Source organism: Heptranchias perlo, chromosome 5 (assembly GCF_035084215.1).
Source record: "Heptranchias perlo isolate sHepPer1 chromosome 5, sHepPer1.hap1, whole genome shotgun sequence".
Lineage (NCBI taxonomy): Eukaryota > Metazoa > Chordata > Chondrichthyes > Hexanchiformes > Hexanchidae > Heptranchias > Heptranchias perlo.
This window is the reverse complement of record NC_090329.1, coordinates 41,035,776-41,059,782: the sequence shown is the minus strand read 5'-3', so window position 1 is coordinate 41,059,782 and position 24,007 is coordinate 41,035,776. Positions and strand designations below refer to the sequence as shown.

The 24,007-nt window shown below is 44.8% G+C and overlaps 1 protein-coding gene across 1 annotated transcript in view; it reads right to left on the bottom strand.

Annotated features, from left to right (window-relative positions):
* Positions 1-24,007, bottom strand: part of greb1 (growth regulating estrogen receptor binding 1) — a 205,571-nt gene that overhangs the window by 160,591 nt on the left and 20,973 nt on the right. The window contains exons 2-4 of the mRNA XM_067984281.1: positions 11,896-12,055; positions 10,144-10,257; positions 326-502 (exon numbers count right to left, since the gene is read on the bottom strand). Of these exons, the coding sequence (XP_067840382.1) occupies positions 326-502; positions 10,144-10,257; positions 11,896-12,055 (451 nt within the window). The remainder of the gene's footprint in view (positions 1-325; positions 503-10,143; positions 10,258-11,895; positions 12,056-24,007) is intronic.

Here is a 24,007-nt window from a genome sequence, read left to right as displayed (position 1 = left end):
AATATCTGGGAAGTGAAATACAATTACATGGAGAGATATGTAGCAGGGTTGCTGCCTTCTTCAAGAGCCCCGCCAAAAAATGGTGTTCTGAAGGACGGATGGTGAACACAAAAATAGGTTTTCTCATTTCATGGTTTTTTATACAGATCGTTGTAAAAAATCAATGATGCAAACCAATTTTTTGCATCAGATCGCTATTATAGCAAAATATTTGCATGCTAATTACTTATTGCATTTCAAAGGCTACAAGAGCAATAAGGTCCTCATGTTTTACCTTTCCCAGGAAGGCTACGAAAGAGATCGTTACGATAAAGAATAATCTTACCCAATAGAGCATTTCGGCCATTATCGTCTGGTAAAAATCGTTTATCCACAGCACAGACTAAAAGGTGCTCAGGAAGGTTAGGAGACTTGGCACCGATTAGCAAGAATCCTGATAGCACCTCAATCTGCTCGTTTGACAGAGAAACAAGTCGTAAATCCTTTCCTGCCTGACAGAAGCCTAAAAAAAATAAGAATTCATAAGTATCAGACTAAAACGAGTTCATTTCTTTAAGGCATGGAGGAAAGAAAAGGTTCACTTGCAAGTAGCAGAACTGTAGGTTCCTAAATTTTAACATTTATAAACAGACTGGGTCACATGGGCAGAAAAACCATACAGTGAGTGAAGTCAATTTCTAAAAACTGTACTTGTTTGAAAATTAAAGTTAATCTTTAAATAATGAGTATAAGTGCAAAACTACCGATAGAAAAACTAGTTTGTGTCTTTAGGGAAATTATGTAAATATATCTTGTCTTATATTTAATAATGTGTTATGCATCAATAAGTTTTACCATTAATGAAAAAAAACCGTTATATTTTTTAATCAGAGTTATTCTAGTCCAGGTTCTTAACCCTTTCTGTACCGTGGACACATTATCTTCCTCAGTGCAAGCCGGTTGCTGTCACGATGACCATTCATCCAGCAATAACTCATCAGTGTTTGACATTGAAAAATCATGGTAAAAGTTGACCTGATCATGTCTGTGATGCATCCAGGTCAACCTTTGGAACTGCAGGCCTCAACCTGAACATTTAAATCAACAACAGGAGTAGGTTTTCAACCAGCTATTGCTTAATTGATTCCAGAAGGAAAGGAAAACAGGTAGGTAAATGCATTTAAAGTTACTGTACAAAAAAAAATAATAGAAATGCTGAACTTGTTTATATTAAATGGGGTGAAAAGTAGATAAAAGCACGGCATCAAAGCTAGCGCACTTTCCTGCTGGGAAGGGAGAGAAAAATCCAATGGTAAGTGTCCATCGGGTCAATCTCATGTGCCTCCTAATAAGCTCGCTGAGGAGTAGGCCACCCCTTTCCTCTGCAGATGCAAGAGATATATAAAGGAATAGCAAGGAGAGAAAGTCAATTTGAAAAAGATGGTAACAGATACTAGTTCTTATTCGAAAAAAAGTTTAATATTGATTGTACTTAGTTACTTCCAGTTTAATTTCATACGAGCAATTTCTGTTAAATGGTTATTCTACTTTCTAAAAATATATTTATTTATCAGAAACATTATTTTATCTGGAAATGACAGTGAAAGAAGCATAAGCAGTGCTATTACTCTTTTGCCTCCCAGATAGCAGAAAGAAGTAAATGTTGGCCACTGTTGAGTGGAAATGTTCATATTCAAACTCCAGCTTAGAGGTAGTGAATCCCTGAGCCAGAGTAGTTCACGGCAGTATCTGGCAGTACAGAATTCTAATGGCTCTGCTGCCTACGATCAGCATGCAGAACCAAATAAGTGCAGACTGCCACAGGATGCTATAAGAACATAAGAACATAAGAAATAGGAGCAGGAGTAGGCCAATCGGCCCCTCGAGCCTGCTCCGCCATTCAATAAGATCATGGCTGATCTGATCCTAATCTCAAATCTAAATTCATGTCCAATTTCCTGCCCGCTCCCCGTAACCCCTAATTCCCTTTACTTCTAGGAAACTGTCTATTTCTGTTTTAAATTTATTTAATGATGTAGCTTCCACAGCTTCCTGGGGCAGCAAATTCCACAGACCTACTACCCTCTGAGTGAAGAAGTTTCTCCTCATCTCAGTTTTGAAAGAGCAGCCCCTTATTCTAAGATTATGCCCCCTAGTTCTAGTTTCACCCATCCTTGGGAACATCCTTACCGCATCCACCCGATCAAGCCCCTTCACAATCTTATATGTTTCAATAAGATCGCCTCTCATTCTTCTGAACTCCAATGAGTCGAGTCCCAATCTACTCAACCTCTCCTCATATGTCCGCCCCCTCATCCCCGGGATTAACCGAGTGAACCTTCTTTGTACTGCCTCGAGAGCAAGTATGTCTTTTCTTAAGTATGGAGACCAAAACTGTATGCAGTATTCCAGGTGCGGTCTCACCAATACCTTATATAACTGCAGCAATACCTCCCTGTTTTTATATTCTATCCCCCTAGCAATAAAAGCCAACATTCCGTTGGCCTTCTTGATCACCTGCTGCACCTGCAAACTAACCTTTTGATTTTCTTGCACTAGGACCCCCAGATCCCTTTGTACTGCAGTACTTTCCAGTTTCTCGCCATTAAGATAATAACTTGCTCTCTGATTTTTCCTGCCAAAGTGCATAACCTCACAATTGGCAGAGCCAAAACTAATTATTAATTGAGTCCCCATCCCCGTATTTCCCATTCCAAGGGCCCAGGGGCATACAATATGCTCGCCCGTGGGCAGAGTATTCTAACAAGAGACAAATTAGGGAAATACATCCTCTCACGTATTTCCTGCAATTTTGGGGTAATCTTAACTCCCAAGAATGGGTGAGTTGGGAGCGGGTAGGCAGTGAAAATTATAATAAATTGGAGCAGGACCGCTCCCCGGCATCAACGCGCCCAGAGGCGTTTGGATGCATGTGCACTTCTGACACCCGGAAGTCCTGCCGGCAGATATTTAAAGGGCCAATTTAGACATTTAAACCACTTAAGGTGATTAACTATTTGTGTATTGAGTTACACAAGCCATTTTAACTTCTCCTGAATGTGTCTCCCGTGGCCTCTGAAACACACCATGGAAACGGAGGTGAGTTGCAACCGACCCTCATTTGGACCTTTAAACCAATGATCGAAACGTGAATAAAAGATGAGTTTTTGCAGCAGGACAATCGGTTCTCTCAAACGTTTGGCTGGGAATTCTTTGTGTTTGGACTGAGATTTCTTTGTTCACACTGAGAATCCTTGTGCTCAGACTTATTTACCTACATTTTGGACCCTCTGAAACTGACAACATCAGAATGGGGGCGCAATGGATTTAGTCAACAGTACATCTGAGGAGGAGGCACATCACCATGTTCTGGAAGTTGCAGGTGCACAAGACAGAGGTTTGCCACAGGACCTGCAGAAGAGCAGAGAGAGGACCAACGGAGGGGCCGAGTTCGCAGGAGGCACTACGCACGAGAGAGGGTCTACAGGCAGAGGCTGAGCTTCCTGGGCCTCTCTGAGGAGCAGTACCTAAGCAGGCTCAGATTGAGTCAGCAGGTGGTCACAGATATCTGCACGCTACTTCATGCAGATCTGCTCCCGACTGGGCCTAGTGGCCACGCATTGCCTGTCGCAGTTAAAGTCACTACTGCCCTCAATTTCTTCGCCTCCGGATCCTTCCAGGGCACCACCCGTGAGGTGATGTCACCTCTCAGTCGTCCGCACATAAATGTATTCGACAGATGACGGGATGGCTTGTTTGCCAGGGCATCCGACTACGTCAACTTCCCCTGCGAGGACATCGGCCAGACTGAGAGGGAAGTGGGTTTCCATTCTCTGGTGGTGAGAATTATAACATTTAATGTGCATTTAACAAAAAACAAATATGAATGACAAACATGACATTCCGTCAGACATCCTTGTGCTACCCTTGGTGATTACAAAACCTTAGACTTCCTCATCCTAGCGCTTCAACGTGGTGCATCCCCTGTGGCTTCAGCAGAGGTAATGGCAGGTCGCTCAGATTCATGTCCTGACTGCTGAGATGCTTTTGGCCTACGACCTCTGTGTTTTGGAGCCCGTGAGGGCCCTGCCAAAGACTGCTCCACCTGCAACTGTGCAGGGGCAGATTTTGGCGTCGGTAGAGGAGGCAGCATTGCAAGTACTGGTTGGCGGGGGTGACAACGGGTGAGAGGTGGGAGCGCTTTGAGTCCCCACGTCCATGTCTCCTCTCGCCATCATCCCTCTCCCAGGCTGCGCAACACTCCCACCACTCTGCTGGACAGCAGGCTGGTGAGGAGATGTGGTGCTTTCTAAGGCTACGGATGAAGTTCCTGTCTGCCTGTTTAAGGCGGCAGACATGTTGGCATCCAGAGCCATTGTCAGGGCCTGAATGGACTTATTTGAGAGCCGTGCTTGAAGCTCAATGGAGGCTGCCATTCTCTCCATCAAAGACATTCCTGCACTTACCTGCGCCACCAATCCACTGGCGATGGAGTTGGACTCCTCCATCTCATCCGCTATTGTGGAGAGTGTGCGTGACACTTTTTCCATTACCTTGCAAAGATTCAGCTCTACCTCAATCATTCTCAATCTCAACAATATCCCCCGGGGTTCATCATCCGGGTCCAGCTGAGCAGAGCTTGGAGAGGAGTGCGCCCCCCCACTTATGGACTCTCCACAGCTGCCCCTGCCACCAGTGTCTGCTCGTGCACATTTGTGAGTGGCGAATCACCAAGTGATAACCCAACTATCTACCTAAAAGGACCCACCGAAGTGTGAGTATCTGCGCTGGTGCGTGGCTGGATGTGATGCGATGGTGCGCCCTCAGAGGAAACAAGCACCTCTGAGGAATCGCCTTCTTCCATGGCACCTGCCTCATCATCAATTCTTGAAGGTCCTGGAAGAGAACATAAAGTAATGTTAAAAAATCATCACAGAAGTTAGTTTGCAACAAGCATATTGAGGTGTGCGACAGGTCAATCATTAATAACATTATTTCATGATGTGTGTGAAGGATGTTAAAGTTCTGTCACCAGACGTTTGCAGGGTGCCAGTCTCGCCATCTCCGATTCGATTGTGCATTCCATTGTGCGGCTCAGATCCAATGCCTCCTCCTCCGCCAGGGCCGCTATTTGTGGTGGCCCCCGCCAGTCTTACTCCTCCCCCATGCCTTTTGTGCTCTGTTCTCCTGCAAGGCGGTAAGAACAGACGTGTGAGTGAGTGAAAGTGACATGTTCACCCGATGGATGCATTACTTTGGGTGAGGCTGACAATGAAGCAGTTGTATCAGAGGGTGACTATCAAACAGATTCATCACATTGTATCAGGATTAGCGTGAGTGGGAGTAGTGGGTTCACAAATGGGGAAGTGAGGAAGTGCACAGAAAGTGAAGGTAAGTTGATGATGAGACTTAAAGGGTCTCCAGGGAAAGGGTTCCGAAAAAATTATTAGAATTAAAAGCTGACAAGTCCCCAGGTCCTGACAGACTTCATCCTAGAGTTTTAAAAGAAGTGGCTGCAGAGACAGTAGATGAATTTGTATTAATTTTCCAAAATTCCCTAGATTCTGGAAGGGTCCCATCAGATTGGAAAATAGCGAATGTAACTCCTCTATTCAAGAAAGGAGGGAGGCAGAAAGCAGGAAACTACAGGCCAGTTAGCTTAACATCTGTCATAGGGAAAATGCTAGAATCTATTATTAAGGAGGTCATAGCAGGGCACTTAGAAAATCTCAATGCAATCAGGCAGAGTCAACACGGCTTTGTGAAAGAGAAATCGTGTTTGACTATTTTATTAAAGTTCTTTGAGGAAGTAACAAGTAACGTGGATAAAGGGGATCCTGTTGATGTGGTGTACTTGGATTTCCAGAAGGCTTTTGACAAGGTGCCACATCAAAGGCTAGTACACAAAATAAGAGCTCATGGTGTAGGGGGTAACATATTAGCATGATAAAGGATTGGTTAGCTAACAGGAAACAGAGAGTAGGCATAAATGGGTCATTTTCAGGTTGGCAAGATGTAACAAGTGGAGTGCCGCAGGGATCAGTGCTTGGGCCTCAACTATTTACAATCTATATCAATGACTTGGATGAAGGGACCGAATGTATGGTTGCTAAATTTGCTGATGACACAAAGGTAGGTAGGAAAGTAAGTTGTGAAGATGACATAAGGAGTCTGCAAAGGGATATAGATAGGTTAAGTGAGTGGGCAAAATTTTGGCAGATGGAGTATAATGTGGGAAAATGTGAACTTGTCCACTTTGGCAGGAAGAATAGAAAAGCAGTATGTTATTTAAATGGAGAGAGATTGCAGAACTCTGAGGTACAGAGGGATCTGGGTGTCCTAGTACATGAATCACAAAAAGTTAGTATGCAGGTACAGCATGTGATTAGGAAGGCAAATGGAATGTTGACATTTATGGCAAGGGGAATGGAATATAAAAGTAGAGATGTTTTGCTGCAGTTGTACAGGGTATTGGTGAGACCACATCTAAAATACTGTGTGCAGTTTTGGTCTCCTTATTTAAGAAAGGACATAATTGCTTTAGAGGCGGTTCAGAGAAGGTTCACTCGACTGATTCCTTGGATAAGGGGGTTATCTTATGAGGAAAGGTTGGACAAGTTGGGCCTGTGTACATGGGGTTTAGAAGAATGAGAGGTGATCTTATTGAACATATAAGATCCAGAGGGGACTAGAAGGGGTAGATGCTGAGGGGATGTTTCCCCTTGTGGGAGAGACTAGAACTAGGGGACACAGTTTAAAAAATAAAGGGTCTCCCATTTAAGACAGAGATGAGGAGAAATTTTTCTCCAGAGGGTCGTGAATCTGTGGAACTCCCCCAGAGAGTGGTGGAGGCAGGGTCATTGAATATTTTTAAGGCTGAGTTAGATAGATTCCTGATTAACAAGGAGTCAAAGGTTATAGTAGGTAGACAGGAAAGAAGGGTTGAGGTCACAATCAGATCAGCCAAGATCTTATCAAATGACAGAGCAGGCTCGAGGGGCCGAATGGTCTACATCTGCTCTTAATTCGTATGTTCGTTCGTTAAGTGGGTGTGAAGAGTGATGCGATGGAGTAGGCTTGGCAAGATAGAGTGAGGGGGGGTTGGGTATTGTATGCCACAGGATGGAGGTGAATCAGTAACTGTACTCACTTTTCCTGTCCTGATTAGGTCATTAAATCGCTTCCTGCACTGTACCCATGACTTTGCCACCGTGCTCCTGCTGCTCAGCTCCTCTGCCACCTTGAGCCAGGCCTTCTTGGTGGCAGAGGCAGGGCGCTTCCTCCAATCAGTATTTCCTTTCTGCTCCTGACACCAGTCAGTAGTATCTCAAAGGAGGTGTCGCTAAAACAAGGGGCTCGATTTTACAATGGTGGTGGGTTGGCAGCAGGGGGGGGTTGAAGGTGCACGTGGCAAATCCGCATGAACAAAACTTACCGTTACCGAGACGATCACATGTTGATTGCTGATGATTAACGTCCTCGCCACGTTTCGCGCCCGGCAGCCGGCCTGATTGGCAGGCTGGCTGCCGCCAGGAGCTGCAACGCGAGTGGGGGAGGCGGGGGGGGGGGCGAGAAAGAGAGATAGCGAGACATCATCCAGCGCTGGAATGGAAGACCGGGGCGGGGGTGAGGGTGAGATCGGAGGAAGATCGGAAGGACATCAGGGGGTGGGGTGAAGAGGGGACATCGCGGGGGGGGGGGGGGGAGGCGAAGAGGGGGACATCGGAGAGGGAGACATCGGACATCAGAGCAGGGTGCAAAGGTAGGTTCATTTAGTGTTTTCACTTCCGTCTACGTTTTTTATTTAGTTTCTTGTTCCCTGATCCGGCCCTTCAGGCCTGGTATCACCAGGCATGAATCAGAAGCGGTGGGCAAGCCGCCCAGGTTAAGTTCAAAATCTTTCTAAGTACTTAATCTGTCACAGATAAAGTGCCTTAAGTATCTCAATGAGGTACATTTGACTCTTTAACTGTCATCCCGCCGGCTTCAATTGCCAGCGCGACTTCCGTTTTCTGGGCCGCCCGAGAGCACACGGGTGTGTCCCTGGGAAACTCAGAAGTCGGTGGGTTGGAGCCGGCTTCCAAACTGGAACGGGATTGCCTTGAGTTTCGGAGCCCCCCCGCCCCCAACGCACCCACAATTGCCTCCTAAAATCACCCCCAAGGTGCTGCTTTCGACCTATGACGCTGCATTTTTGAAGTTTCCTCCTTTCTCCTTCAAAATCCATGGTTGCAATGGCCCTTTAAATACTCTAGTTCCCCGCACCTCATTCGGGTGTACAGTACGCCCGCTGTGCAGCTTGGAGACGAGAAAACCAGAAGTAACATTAAGAACCTTCAACTTGGTCACAATCGCTCAAGTCGTCACGCAGAAAAGTTTTCCTTGTTTCCCATGCGACTACTCACCCATCCGGTGACCTCCCGCCGCCATGTTAGAATCATGCCCCTTGTATCTTTACGACGTTGGATTGAAGGAATACCTTACTACCAGGCATCCAGTGTTATAATGGCAGCAGAACGGGCCCAGAATTTTAGTTTCCTGCCAGGACCTGGGCAATCACACACAGGGCAATAGATTGCACAGGCCAAAGAGGAGACCAGAACAATTTTTAAAATATTTGGGGCCTTTTGCAGGCAGCACAGAGGCTGCCAGCAACCTATGCTCCGAGAGCAAAACTCTGCCCCCAATCTGACAAAATTGCCCAGTGGAGGCCAGGGAGCCCACGTCCAGTATTTAAATGACTCTAAGGCCAGAAGATTGGCCAAAGTAAGGGCCGCATATCCGTAGCAGGCGGGCGTTCGTCCCCACCAAAGATGCGTCTGAATGGAGTAGCAGCAGAAAATCCAGGCTACTGTTTTTGCTCACAAGCCTTCTGGTAGGACCATGCATGTGTCACTACATGACACACATATTTTCAACACTGTGCGGTACAGTTTGTTGGAACTCCTACTTGTGCCAACATAACATGCCACCTCATCGGTTCAATACCTAAATTCTGTTACATATATGTCAGTATTCAATTATGGTTATAATGTTTTAAGGGCAAGTTTATCAATTTACAAATAGCTTTACAGTAAAAATCACAGCAGATTTACAGCCCTCATATTAATCGTCTCCTCACCTGTGTCCCACTACACAGGGCTTTTGTTTTACCAATAGAAACAAGGATGAAAAGTGCCTTAGTTACATTACACAACATTTTAAAAAAGAAACACTGCACAATATATAAAAGTTATTTACCATGGGTTAGCTTACAATAAGAACTTATTTGCTTATTCATCCTTTGTCAAGTAAATTTGCTTAATGGTTTTAAACTTAAAATGAAGTCTGACGGTATAATACTCCAATCATTCATCAAAGGTGAAATAAATCCTATGAGGACTTAAGATAAGTGCAGTAATTTAAAAATATTAACAAACTGGGTTTTGGGTTTTGTTATCCCAGATACATTACCAAAAGCTTACCTGGATCTAAAGGCTAGGATAGACATTCTCGAAGGTGTGGGGAGTTGGGACTCACCCATGAGAGTGATTTTAGATATGAGAGACAAAATAATCCAGAGTAAGGACAGTAAAAACCCAAAAATGTAACAGAGACTCGATCACATCTCCCTTCCCATCAGTCAGCCATTTCATCCATGACACAGTTAACATGTGAGAAGCCATAATGGCCAATCAAGGCAGGATCAATGCTAATGTGAAACAGCACTGGCAACATTTTTAGGGCCAGCAATGAAGTAATCTGAAATAGCATTCAGTGCCACAAAGGTAGTATTAAAACTTGGAACTGGTGCAGCACCCCTCCAACCCCGTACTTGCCTTAATGTGAGGGCAAACAATAGGATGGGGGAGAGGAGGAAGCAAAATTCAGAGGATATAGTACAGGTGGCACTATGTAATCATACAAGAGAAAGTCATGTAATGGGATGATGTCATGTATTTTTAAAAGGGGCAAAAGAGGAAAAAAATTGTATTGCTCATTCACTCCATGTAACAGTACTTGTTCCACCCTGTTCTCAACTATTTCCTATAATTCCCAACTAAGGAATTTTGGGAGTCCAGTTTAGTTGTACATAAACATTTTAAGTTTGAGGCCAGCCACTCTTGATAACACCAACTTCCACTGAAAATCTACATCCTTTAAATTAAAGCTTTATCTACTTACCATCAGTGGTGCAACACCCTTCTGGGGGAAGCTTCATCTGATATGGAATAAGAGGGCTGCTGGACTCTGATCCATCATCCTCCTCCTCTTCTTCGTTCCCTGGTCTCTTGCAAGCTGTATTATGTGGAAGGCCATCTGTATTACTAGCACACAAACATTTGATTCTATCCTAGCCCTCAGAATCTTCGCCATCTAATTTAACTGCCGAATTTACACACATGGTTGAATTATTTACAAACAGACCATTTATAATGGGGTAAATTTTCCTGTCCAGCATGTCTTGCATGCTGTTTCATGTGTCAGAGGGTGCTGAGATTTAATCTTGATGGATAGCAAATCATGGGTGCATGCACCCAAATTCTCGTATGTTCTCCCAACATGCAGAGCCTGGTCCATGGCTGCAGAAAATAAAGGCCATATGCAACCATGCTAATAAGACAGGAAGGGGTGGTCCTGGACTCTATTTATATTGGGAATGCTTGCAGGAGCGCCCAGAATTGATTAGCACTGTGGCCTTCCCCCGAACCACTATCGACCAGAGGGTTCTCAGGGTCCCGGAGGCAGGCCGAAGATCTGCAGGTCGGCCACGCTTATAATTGTTAGCCCACTCCCTAAAGTTTACATTTCAATCAGTTAGAACATCCCGATCACTCAGATCAGAGAGGCAAGGCAACTGCAGGCTGCCCGAGTGATTCAAATGGTCCAGGACAGGAAGTAGGGGCAATCCCAGGGCTGGACAGGTGTGGCAGACCTTAGGTGCGCCGCTCCTGTTTAGCGCAAAAACAGAGGGGACCCAGGAAAATCAGCCTTACTACATGATGTTAAGCTTCAGTCAGCAAGGAAAGGCAATCCTTCAGTGTCTCTGCGCCAATGTCAGCACAAAATCAAGGGCACTTATATAGCAACAGCATAAAATGAATGGGTGGCTCAATAGCTAATGCCGGCAACAGTCTTTGGGACTGCTGTGGGCTAGGTTGGGAATTCCTGCTCCTCCCAGCTCCACATTCAGGTAAGTTATTTTTTAAAACTTACCTTTTTGGTGGCGGCCTCCAGCAGACCATTGGTTAAGCCGCAATTAAATTTAGTTATCCTGAATGCAGCAGGCCTGATGGCGGCTGTGTTCAGGGCCGCCCAATTTTGGGAAGTGTTTCTCAATCAGGTATTGGGCCCTCGATTTTCATATGCACAGAGCCTAGCATCTATTTCAGGCACGGGCCCTGGATGCCTATAGTGGAGCCTTTACTAACATGGCCGGTGGCGCACTTCTGGCGTGGAATGTGCGCGCACATGTTGTCCACCATATTGAATGCTTAGGTGCCCATTTCCCACCTGTAGAATAGGCATGGCATCAACAAATTTCTGGGCCTCTAAATCTGAATGTAAAGAGGAACAATCCTGCAATCTTTGCTACAGACAGTACAACTGATAAATTTTAGAGATTGTTTTATAGACTATTTCTGAGAGTCTGCTTTCCAGAGCTAATTATGAATTGTGATGTTACAAGGTACCAGTTACGACACCCAAACTGGTCAGAAAATGGGGTACTTAGTACAAAAACTGCACACTTAAAAATCTTCTAACAATGTAGGCAGATGCAAAGTTCCTATAAGCCATCAGCATGTGACATTTTCCCTGAAAAGTGGAAGCCTTTTATCTTATCCTCTTTTAAGATAGTATGCACTAATTGTAAAGTTTTTGGAAGACTTACAAACTAATATAGAGTTAAGTTTTTTTTAAAAAACATGTTCTTACCTTCTAAATTAGAGATCAATTGGTGCTCAGCCTCTAGATATAACTGGGAAAACACAGGCCTAGGGACCAAGTTGTTTGAACGCAGGGACGCTTCAATAGAACTGTGTAGGACTTCTTCAAAACGAGTTGTCTTCAGTTGCCCAGCATATGAGTTTCCCATCTTTATAAAAACAGAAACAACTGAAAACTCAAACAGCTGAGTAGATGAAGAACTGAACACAGAGAGTAAGACTAAAAGTTTCTGAAACTATTTCAGGCTATTCCAAGAGGAATTATATTTTCCTTCTGAATTTTCTTAAACATGCTCAGTAAAGTAAAGCAGGACAACAAGAGCTCCCTGCTGGTAAATTACAGGAAACACTGTACTCAACAGCCCAGGTCAGAGGGACTGCAGAGTTTGACACCCTTTTTATGGAAGTTATTGACATCTAATGTTACAGGTTAACGAGGCATGCAAAAGTAGAGTGCATGCATTTAAAACAGCAATAAACCCTGTCTACAAGACAGTCTCATTCTCCTATGTAAAAGGCAGCAAGAACCATTCAAATATAAATATCTGTGAAGCCTCGGGTGCATGTTTGTTTTGTCACATGGATTAGTCTAGACTGGGACTGCAAGCTTTGCATTCACTTATTCTAAGACTAGTCATTTAGTTGCAGACAATTTATGCTGAATATTGAAGGGACCAATTGGTCTGAATTTGCAATCCTTTGTAAGAAAAACAAAATGTCAGAGCTTGACGGAACACATTAGGTTTGTAGCTGCAATCCTTTAACAAAGCCAAAGAATACAATAAAAAGTGGTGTGTGAGTAGTGATATCTAATAAGGACAGACTGCTCAAAGATCTGATTATATCACAAAACAGCTACACAAAATAGTAGCTTTACTGAACGATGCAATTAGAGTGTTCCCAGATGACCGTCTGGCTTGCTATACATTCCTGTTTTGCCATGGTGACTGTTCTGTCTATTGTCCTGTAAAGTCACAAGATTAAGAGCACATCACCCTTGGAAACAGCCACAGACATTCTGATCCAGAGTTATAATGTACTGCTCAAGGGAGTGGATTAAAACTACTGGATTATTATTGACAGCTTATATTGATGTCTAAGTTTTTCCCATCATTTTCCCATCATTAATACAGCCACACATGAACATAACAGGAAAAAAATTGAATACTTTCCAGAATTTAAAAAACCTTGATGTTTTAAAGGAATTGATAGAAATATTTAAATGTCTATGGAGGTTTGGAATCCAGTAAGTAATTCACTCGTGATTATGACAGTGGTCAGGGATATAAAAGTATTTCACATAACTTCTTACCCATCAACGGACACGGATAAGAAATCTCAAACTTAAATGAGTTTTTCTTGAGGCACCTTCTTTTTCAAATAAAATATTCATGATGTGAATTGTTAGCCATAAAAGGTGAATTTGTTTCAAACAACAGTCATAAACTTAAGTCTGGATAGAGATCACAGAGCACACTCAGATGCTGAATCAGCACTCCAATTCTGGCAGCAGTGTGAGGCACCTGACTCAGAAACACTACAGCACAAAAACTATCAAGAAGGTGGCAACAATCTGACAGGCTATGGGCATTCCTTGTAACAGTGACAACTTTTAATGGCACAGACTAGAAACAGAGAAAGAGAAAGACAGAAACAGGAGGAGGAGAAAAAAGAAGCAGAATGAGACACAGCAGAGATAAATAGAAACAGATTGAAAAGCAGCAAAGGAAGAAGGCATATATATAAAAAAGTAGAAATAGTAGAGAGAGCGAGAGCAGGTAACGAGAAAGAAAGTAAATCTCAAAGCAGCAGAAACGGAAGAGAGAAAATAGCAGAGGCAGAAAAACAGCAGGGAGACAAGCAAAACAGATATGGAACAGTAAGCAGATATGGAACAGAGTGAAAAAAAAGAAAGTCACTCAATTGATGGTTCAGTTGGTTATGGTAGTAGTTAGCTAAGTTACACAGACCAGGAAAGTTCCAGATTTAAATCCCGTGTTGATTGAGCTGATCTCAGTTGGGGTGCCTGTAGGGGCACAATAATGGGCCTCACTAGGTCGGAGGGGGGAAATCGTCCGGTGTTCCTGATCCTGATCACTATACAGAGGGCCCTGCTGGAAGTGCACATGCGTTCGTTGGATAAGATGATACAATCGGGCTTAACTGTGATGCGTTTATCCCGTCAGCCCATGGTCAAACGACCTACTGGCACTCACGTGGCCAGACTCACACACTGCATGCCACTCGGACGAGATACCAGAAGGTGAGCAGTTGCCTATATACTCTGGCAAAGAAAAATAATCAATGCAAATTTAGCACCACACACGTGAAGAGCAGGCAAAAATCTGCCCAGAATTAGACCAAAGAGAAAGGGACAAATCTAACAAAAAAAACTGTTAACAATTACAGCCATGCTAACAGATCTATAAATGTGTAATAAGCATTTTACCCAAATTATTGTGTGCTGTTAATATACATACACTATAGTCTTGAAGTTAAACTGCATTATTAATGAACAAATACTTACAGCTTTTACGTCAAAATCCTTTATTCTGTTATTTTAACAAAGACCTGTGCAAAACAATGGCCAGAGAAATTTGACAGGAACGTGTTATGTGCTCATAGGATAATATCACACATTGGAATTTCCAAGCTTATATTTACCTTGGGGTAGAAATTGGTATGCTTTGCTTCCATTTTTCGGGTGTAAGATAGGCGCAAAGCATAAAAATTTAGCAATGGGACAGCCTACGTCTGATCTGCGCAGATGTTGGTCCCACTGCCAAATTCATGGGGCCCGTTTTTAGGCGTCCTGGGCAGCCGCCTAAAACAGTGGCTTGGGCCTTGGATATGTTAATGAGGGGCCTAATGCCTGTTGAAGGACCTGTCGACAAAATTAGTTACAGATGAGCAGGGCAGGCGTCAGGCCTACCTCGCTCAGGATTCTTCCCTGAGCTGCCAACTACAGGTAAATGTTTCTAATATGACAAGCACCATAAAAGAACATGGAAATTAAAATATGAACCAAGCCATTTGGCCCAACCCAGCCAGTCCATGTAAGTGTTTGTCCTCCACACAACTGTAGTTCTAATTTCATATCATATGCCTATCCTGTTCTCATGGGCCTGATTTTGACCCCGAGCCAGAAGTGGGGGCAGGGGGGGTCAAATTGCAGATAGAAAACCCGGAAGTACGGGTTTCCCGGATGTCCTTACGATTTTGACGTAAGGACATCTTTTTTTTGTCGGCTTGCTGTCTGACTGACCAGCCTGATTGACAGGTTGGTCTCATTCAGATGGGAGAGCAGCCAGGGAGAGGACATGTTAGATAAGTCTTCAGGTAAGTCTTTGATTGTATGGATGGCGGGGGGTTGGGGGGGGGATATGGGGGCAAGGGGGCACGGGAGAGGGGAGTCAGTCGTGGGGGGAGGGATTGGGGGTCAGTCACGGGGGTGGTGGTGTCAGGATCGGGGGTAATCACAGAGGTCCACAATCGTTGAGGGGGGATTCGGGGGTCATCATGGTGGTCCGTGATCATTGGGGGAGGGTGGCTCGGGGGTCATTGCAGGGGTCCGTGGTTGTTGGGAGGGTCGGGGTCATCGTGGGGGTCCGCAATCGTTGGGGGTGTCAGGGTCACTGCAGGGGTCCGCAATCATTGGGGAGGTCAGGGGTCATCGTGGGGGTCTGTGATTATTGGGAGGGGTGAATGGTCATTGCGGGGGTCCGTGATGGTTGGGGGGGGGGGGCGGGGATCGGCGGGGGGTCTGCGATCATTGGGGGAAAGTGGTCTTTACGGGGGAGGGGAGGATTTGCAATCGTTCGGGGGTCATTGCAGGTAGGCTTGTTGGGCCTGGAGGAAGCACTCCTGCTCCTCTGGGCCCATGAGCTGTGCCAACAAGACACTTACCTGCAGGTTCGGGCCTTCTCGCCTCCTCTCACATGGCGTGAAGGAGAAGGCCCAGGAATCCGGCCCCCAGTGGTTGAAACTGCAAATTTTGCAAAAATAAAGACCAGCAGCCTCCTTGAAAGGTTTCAGTCACCAACCTTGGAGCGGATTTATCAACCACCCCTCGTCCCACCCTGGTGAAAACCGGAAATGGGTGAGTTGGAGGCAGGTCTGAAATGGTTGTGATTTTGAATGCCCCCCCAGTCCCCAACCCACCCATTTTTCAATGTTAAAATCATGCCCAATATCTCTTTATCTTCCTTTCTTTTAACCATCTATCTGACCTATTCTTGAATGTTGACATGAAATTTGTTTTTATCAGCAACTCTGGTGGAGCAATCCACAGCCTCACAACTCTCCGCATAAAAAAAATTCCCTGCTCTCTGTTCTAAATCTCATATCTATGTCATCTCAATTTAGACCCCACAATCACTTGAAACTATCTGTTTCTATCTACTCTGGCTCATCGCTTCATAATTTTAAACACCTCTGTCAAATCACCCCAATAATCATCTCTGTTCAAGCAGGCAATGATAACTCTAGTACTGTACTTGAAATCCTATGAAGAGACTCAGAACTGAACTGGTGTTCATTGGAAAAAGGATAGACACAAGACGTAATTTGAAATACAGTGGTATACGTGGATTATTTAACTTGATGGTAGAACAACAGGACACAGGTACAAAATTGATAAGCCTTTAGCAAGTCTTAATGTAAGTTTTTTCCCTCTACAGTGCAGTTAGTTTGTGAAATGGACTTCCATCAAACCCAGTTTATATTATGTCCAAAAAAACTAACTTTTCAAAAAGTGCTGGACAAATATTTTGCTAAGTTGGATTTATAAATAAAATTATAGTCCTGGATGATCAAAATTCTATGGAATACTATGTTTGCAATCCTTTTGGGACTATGTAAATGTTATCTGTGGAATGCAACTAGTGAGAGATGAATAACGTAGATTGTAAAGTTAGATTAATATCACGGAGTTTCCTCTCAAATACTCCTGGGAGTTGGGAATAAATTTCACGGTTCTAACTTGTTGGGAAGTTTTGGCTCCCCCAGGAGATTAAATATATTGGGTAGAATCCAGGATAATACAAATTGTACATGGTCTATCAGAAGCAGCAGGCCCAATGAGTCAAATGGCAAATAGTTAAGACAGTGAAAACTAGTAAAGAGGTACTTTACATTCTATTTACTCACGAGTTTTTACCGTCTTAGCTTTCTGCATGTTCTTTTAGTGTCTTTCCATTGCCTTCCTGAGATCTTTTATATTATGTAACAGTCTTTTAAGCAGTTTGCAAGTTATTCAACCCACTTATTTCTGCTCTTGATTGGAGTATCTATTTTTTCTCCCCTTCTCATTTTTCGCAACCCTACTAAAATGTTTGCTGGTCTTTCAGTCTTCAGTTCTAATAAAAGGTTATGGCTGAAATATTAATCTGTCTTTCAGCATTTTCTGTTTTTGTTTCCTTAGTAGTTTGCTACATTGACTGATATCTTCCAAGTTCACTTTGTGCGAAAATTAATTTGCAAAATAAAAATTGGGGAAAATAGGCACTACGTTGGTGATTCGTATTTCTTACAGAAATCACTGGCAGTCACCCTCTAGCTGTTCTTGCTCAGGGTTATGCCAGTGTCATTATTCATCCAACCACTGAGATACATGAAAATAATCCCTGGTGAATCATCTTCCAATTTTCCATTTCACTCTCTCTGTAAGACAACAACAAATTGCCTTTAACATGGTAAATCATCCCAAGGCACTTCACAGGAGTATAATCAGACAAAAATTGACACCAAGAGGGGAATTTTAACCCCCAAGAACGGGTGGGTTGGAGGAGGATGGGTAGTTAAAATATTTGATTTTTGGAGTGCGACCGCGAGCTGGGTCCAACGTGTCCACTTCCGATTTAACCCAGATTCATTTGGATGCTTGCGAGTAATCTACTCGCGGCAGTCGGGACTGTAATTAGTTCAATTAATGTCCTTGTGAGATGTTAAGTAGGTCTTCTTAAATTGAATTTGACTTAACTTTAAATTTAATGTCTCCAGCGCGGGTTTACCGGGGCTCGTGAATCTCGCCAGTGAAAAGGAGGCGAGAAGAGCCAGATCCATGAGGTAAGTGCCTTTATTGCACTGCTTGTGGGCCAGGAGGAGCAGAACTGTTTCCTCCAGGCCCAATAAGCTTACCTGCCGGGATCGGCTGACCCTACCCCGGCCAATGTCCGAGACCCCTCCCGATGTTCAAGACCCCCCCCGCCCCCATACAAACCCCGAAGACTCCATTCTCTCCCCGACCCCCCATACCAACCCCGAAGACTCCATTCTCTCCCCGACCCCCCATACAAACCCCGAAGACTCAGCTCTTTTCCCCGACCTCCCCATACAAACCCTGAAGACTCCGATCAATCCCCAACCCTCCCATACAAACCCCGAAGACTCTGATCTCTCCCTGGCTGACAGGCAGCCAGCAATCTGGCTGGCTGTCGGGCACGAAACACAGAAGTAAAACTTTTATCCTTCAATTAAGTTGCGATCGCAGATTCCGACCCGCCAATTTCACTCCTGGGTTTCGTATCTTCTCTCTTCCCAGCTCCAAGTTAAAATCCAGGCCCAAGTCAAAGAAGGAGACATTAGGGCAAGTGATCAAAAGCTTGGTCAAAGAGATAGGTTTTAAGGAGGGTCTTAACGGAGGAGAGAGAGGTGGAGAGGTTTAGGGAGGGAATTCCAGAGACTGGGGCCGAGACAGCTGAAGGGACAGCCACCAGTGGCGGGTCGAGGGAAGACGGGGATACACAAGAGGCCAGAATTGGAGTAATGCAGATTACAGACCAAGCTACAGAAGTGTGAATCGCCATTCTACAAACAGCATGCTGAAGCATCAAGATTCTGCACGACCGATTTAACAAATAAAATGCACTTTCGGTCCTGACCAAGGTTTCCAGGTTTGATAACCTTCAGGATCACTTCAAAGCACCAGCATTCAGTTTTGCACACTGAGGCACAACTTATGCTATTCCGCTACCATCTTGCTCCCGTCAGGAGGGGGGAGTTAACATTCCCCCTTTGGTGTCAGAGAACTAAGTTATGAGGAAAGGTTAGAAAGCCTGGGTCTCTTTCGCTTTGAAAGGAAACATATGAGAGAGGATCTTATTGAGGTATGTAAGTGGAAACTAAAAGATTGATCCTCAGCACCATTTCAAGTTAAACCATGACGGCAGGACTCGTAAAAGGTATGTTCAGGACTGATGTCAGGATGCAATTCTACATGCAAAGAGTGACTAATGAAGTCATTCAGTAAACAGCTGGATGTTATGATTGGGGGTTGCGGGGGGGGAGGGGGGGGCGGAGAACTGTAGGTGAACTAGAGGGGTTGAATGGCCTCCATCATCTTACTTATCTTTATGAATAACCAATGCTACGTATGTACAATAACGCACACAATATTTTGGAACATATCCTGTGGTGCACAAGATGATACAGTGAAATTAATGCAAAGAACCAAATAACTTCACTGTAACTATCATAGTAGATACAGCACAGGAGGAGGCCATTCGAACCGTTGTGCCTGTGCCGGCGCTTTGAAAGAGCTATCCAATTAGTCCCATTCCCCTGCTCTTTCCCCTTAGCCCTGTAAATTTATTCCCTTGAAGTATTTATCCAATTCTTTTTTGAAAGTTACTATTGAATCTGCTTCTTCCAACCTATCAAGCTGTGCATTCCAGATCATTACAACTCGCTGAGTAAAAAAATGTTTCCTCGTGTCGCCTCTGGTTCTTTTGCCGATCACCTTAAATCTGTGTCCTCTGGTTACTGACCCTTCTGCCACTGGAAACAGTTTCTCCTTATTTACACTGTCAAAACTGTTCATGATTTTGAACACCTCTATTAACTCTCCCCTTAACCTTCTCTGTTCTAAGGAGAACAACCCCAGTCTCTCCACATAACTGAAGTCCTTCATCCCTGGTTCCATTCTAGTAAATCTCCTCTGCACCCTCTCGAAGGCCTTGACATCCTTCCTAAAGTGTGGTGCCCAGAATTGAACAAAATACTCCAGCTGAGGCCTAACCAGTGATTTATAAAGGTTTACCATAACTTCCTTGCTTTTGTACTCTAGTCCTCTATTGATAAAGCCCAGAATCCCATGTGTTTTTTCAACAGCCTTCTCAACTTGTCCTGCCACCTTCAAAGATTTGTGTATGTGCACCTCCAGGTGTCTCTGTTCCTGCATCCCCTTTAAAATTGTACCATTTAGTTTATATCGGCTGTCCTCATTCTTCCTACCAAAATATATAGCTTCACACTTTGCATTAAATTTCATCTGCCCATGTGTCTGCCCATTTCACCAGTCTGTCCATGTCCTCCTGAAAGTCTGTTACTATCCTCCACATTATTTACCACATTTCTGAGTTTCATGTCACCTGCAAACTTTGAAATTATACTTTCTATACCCAAGTCCAGGTCATTAACATATATCAAAAAGAGCAGTTAACTATTGACAATTAGTAATTGGAAACTGATTTTAAAGTATAAAAAATTATGGTAAGTTAGTTATTATCCTGGATGCTGCTTGCAGTGTTTTAAAATATGTATCATCATTGCCTATTTAACTTACTTTCATAAAAACATTTGTTTTAAAATGGCACTCTCAAAGTCAACCTGTCCCACAGTATATTCCAAGAACAATCTACCAAGGCTGAACCAGTCCTAAATTAAAACTCAATCCTAATTCATACCAAGGAGAGATGAAAGGTTACCAATCATTGTGGTCAATTTCTGCTTGTTCAACTGTGCAGTGCTGCTGGCATCAGTATTTAGCCTTGCTTTCTTTAGCACTAGCCTGCATTATGTTCTATGCTTATTTGTTTAATGAAGTCATTCAGTAGTCAACAGTTTATATATATCTATACTCCTGTAGTATTGGATAAACACCTCACATTGAGTGATAAAATCAATTATTTTATTGCACATTGTTTAGTGCCTGTTTCAGTATGTTAGCACTGCACAACACTCGTGCTGGCATTGTTGGTTCGGTCAGTGACTGGCTTACCTTGAAGCAAAACCTGGAACTATTTTAGTAGCAGCTATACTTCTTGCAAGTCTGCTCTGTTAACGTGCCAGTTTGTCTAGTGATGTTGCCAAGGACCTTGGGTGTGTCACCCAAGTGTGCAAACCAACCTAAAAGGTAGTCATCAGTCATGAGGTCACTGAAAATGCAGGGAGTTCTGACTGCCAAAGGTTTCCCTGCTTCTCAATCATTGGGCAAATTTTGCTCCAGCTAGGTCCATTTGTATTTTCTGTTCCCCAAACTTTTCCCCTTCTAGCCTAAAAGTGCTGACACATTCTGAGATGTCAGCAGATCACTGGCATGTCACCTAATTGCCCATTCTTAATGTGTGACCTTAAACAATGAGTATCAGTGGCTTATTTGACTATATAAATGCAAGGTTTTTATCACATGCACATTCCAATAGGGATTACTGGACAGCAATCTGGAATGAGAATCTTGCCTGATTTTTCCACTCCCTAGGCAAGCACTTTGGAGCTAGTTGTAGCATTCGAACTCCTGCCCTGACTGAGATCACTTAGCATGAATCAGAGATCAAACCTGTGACCTTCTGGTCTGTATAGTTTATTACCACCATGGGTGCATTTATCGACTAAGGCATTGGAGAGGCAAAGGCAAATGCTTTAGGGATTAAATCATTTTACAAGTTATGTGGTTGGAAGGGTTGCATGACCGCTCTATTGTCAGGCAATAAAGATGGCTGCTGACATTATCCCAAAACTTGGACTTAATTAATTCTGTTGCTTAGTGCGAGGGCTTGCAGTTGATCTCTGAGGTCTTATTCGTCCTTTGGGATCAGAACTCTTCCTTGGGCTGCCTGAAATCTGTTTCTAATGGCTAATATGTGCCAAGAAGGTTGCAAACATAATTTCTCCTTGCTCATGAGGGATCCAGGTAAATTATGATTTGTGCCTGTTCAGGCATTCAATGCAGACCCACTACATTTGGGGCTCGATTTTCGCACCCCTGTGCGGGTGCGTTCGCGGTGAGGGAGCTGCGAAAATCGGGGATTCCCGGGGCGGGTCTGGAGCCCGGCTCCAACCCGCCCACTTCCGGGTTCCCCAATGACGCGCTGACATGCGCGCGCAGCCCCCGCATGTGGGACTCCCCCGGCAATTAAAGCCGGCGAGGTGCCACTTAAAGTACTCATTAAAGTATTTCAGGTTGTTTACAGACCTGATTAACATAACATTTTAGGAGTGGTGGGATTTTGCAATGAACTGAGACTGTTTCCCGTACTGGGGGAAACACTCCCAGTTCAAATGGACGTGTTGCAGCCATCAGCCTGTGGCAGCTGCAAAGGTCCATTTGACAGGTGGGGGTGGGGAGACCCTCACTCATTGCAGGAAGCCACTCTGTCACTGTGGACAAAGTTTGGCCTCCACCACCCTCCTCCTAACAATAAAATTCACAAACTTGCACACTTACCCCGGTGTCCAGACACATGTACCTACCTTGCGGACCCCCTCAGATGTGCATCTTCCGGATGGGGGCCCCCATAGCTGCAGTCATGACCTCCTCGCAGGACGAACAGCATCACCAGCCTCGCCGGCCATGCCGTCCACCTCTGACACGTGGAGCTCCACAACACAGTGCTGTGACACATCCACCTGCACAGCAGGAGGGAGGGCAACGGCAGAGAGAGATGCGTTGCAGAAGGCACTACCCTTGCCACAGGGTCTACAGACCGAGGCTCAGCTTTCTGGACCTCTCTGAGGAGCAGTGCACATGGAGGATCAGAGTCATTCGACATGTAGTCATGGACATCTGCAGCCTCCTTCATGCCGAGCTGCTCCCAGCTGGCCCGAGCACCATCTTCTTACCTGTCGCTGTCAAAGTCACCACTGCCCTCAACAACTTCTCCTCCGCATCCTTCCAGGGTGCCACCAAGGACATCACCGACGTCTCTCAGTCGTCTGCACAAAAGAGCCCTGCAAATACACCTACACCCACTCTGCAGTGACACAATGGGTGGCATCAGTTGTGGGTCTTCACAGTGATCCACAGGAAAGGGCATTATTGCACAAACCATACAAGATTCGCAAAGATGTGGCAGTAGTGGTGCCAATATAATATGTGATGTGAGTTGATCAGAAATTAAATATAAGTAAAAACCATGACAAACCCTCAAACACCCTTGTGTATCCCCTTCATGCTCATGACACGTTTGCCTTACACTCCTACTGCATATATGTGATGCATGCCCTGTGGCTGCAGCACAGGTGGTGGCAGGTTGAGTGAGGCTGACCGTGAAAGAGATGCATGAGAGGGTGAATATGAGATAGAGCCATGAGATTGTATGAGGATTGGGTTGAGTGGTAGTGGCGGGATGCGTACTGGCGAGGTGAGTAAGTGCAGGTAAGATGAGGATGAGCTTTGAGTGGGTGTGAGGAGTGATGTGATAGAGTAGTGTTTGCAGTGCAAAAGGAGCTGTGCAGGTGGATGTGTCACAGCACTGTGTTGTGGAGCTCCACGTGTCAGAGGTGGCAGACGGAGTGTAGGAGAATGAGTAAGTGTACTCACTTCGGCTGACCTACTTAGGTGATTGAAGCGCCTTCTGCACTATATGCAGGTGCGTGATATGTTGGTGGTGCAGGTGACCTCCTCTGCCACCTCGAGCCAGGCCTTCTTGGTGGCAGAGGCAGGCCGCTTCCTCCCGCCCGCCGGGGGGGGGGGGGGAAGATCTCTGTCCTCCCCACCCCATCCAGTAAGACCTGGAGTGAGGCATCATTAAACCTGGGAGCAGCCTTCCCCCTGGGCTGCTCCATGCTGTAATTTTTCCTATTTCCTGCAGCATCAGTCAGTGGAGGACTGCTCCTTTAATAGTACTCCTCCAGCTGACAGCCCTTGCTGCGCATGCTCAGTTCACCCGCTGCGCAGCTTTCCAGCGCGAAACCCGGAAGCACAGCTAAGTGGATCCAATTAGCCTACAATTGCGTGCGGAGCACCCCGATTTCACTGGGCACGTTACCCACGCGCCCAGTCGACCCCCCGCCGCCCTCCTAATATCTGGCCCCTGGCCTCAAAGAGTTAATCATAGACATGTAACCCCTAAGCCCCTAATTTTTTTTAAAAAGCTCCAGCT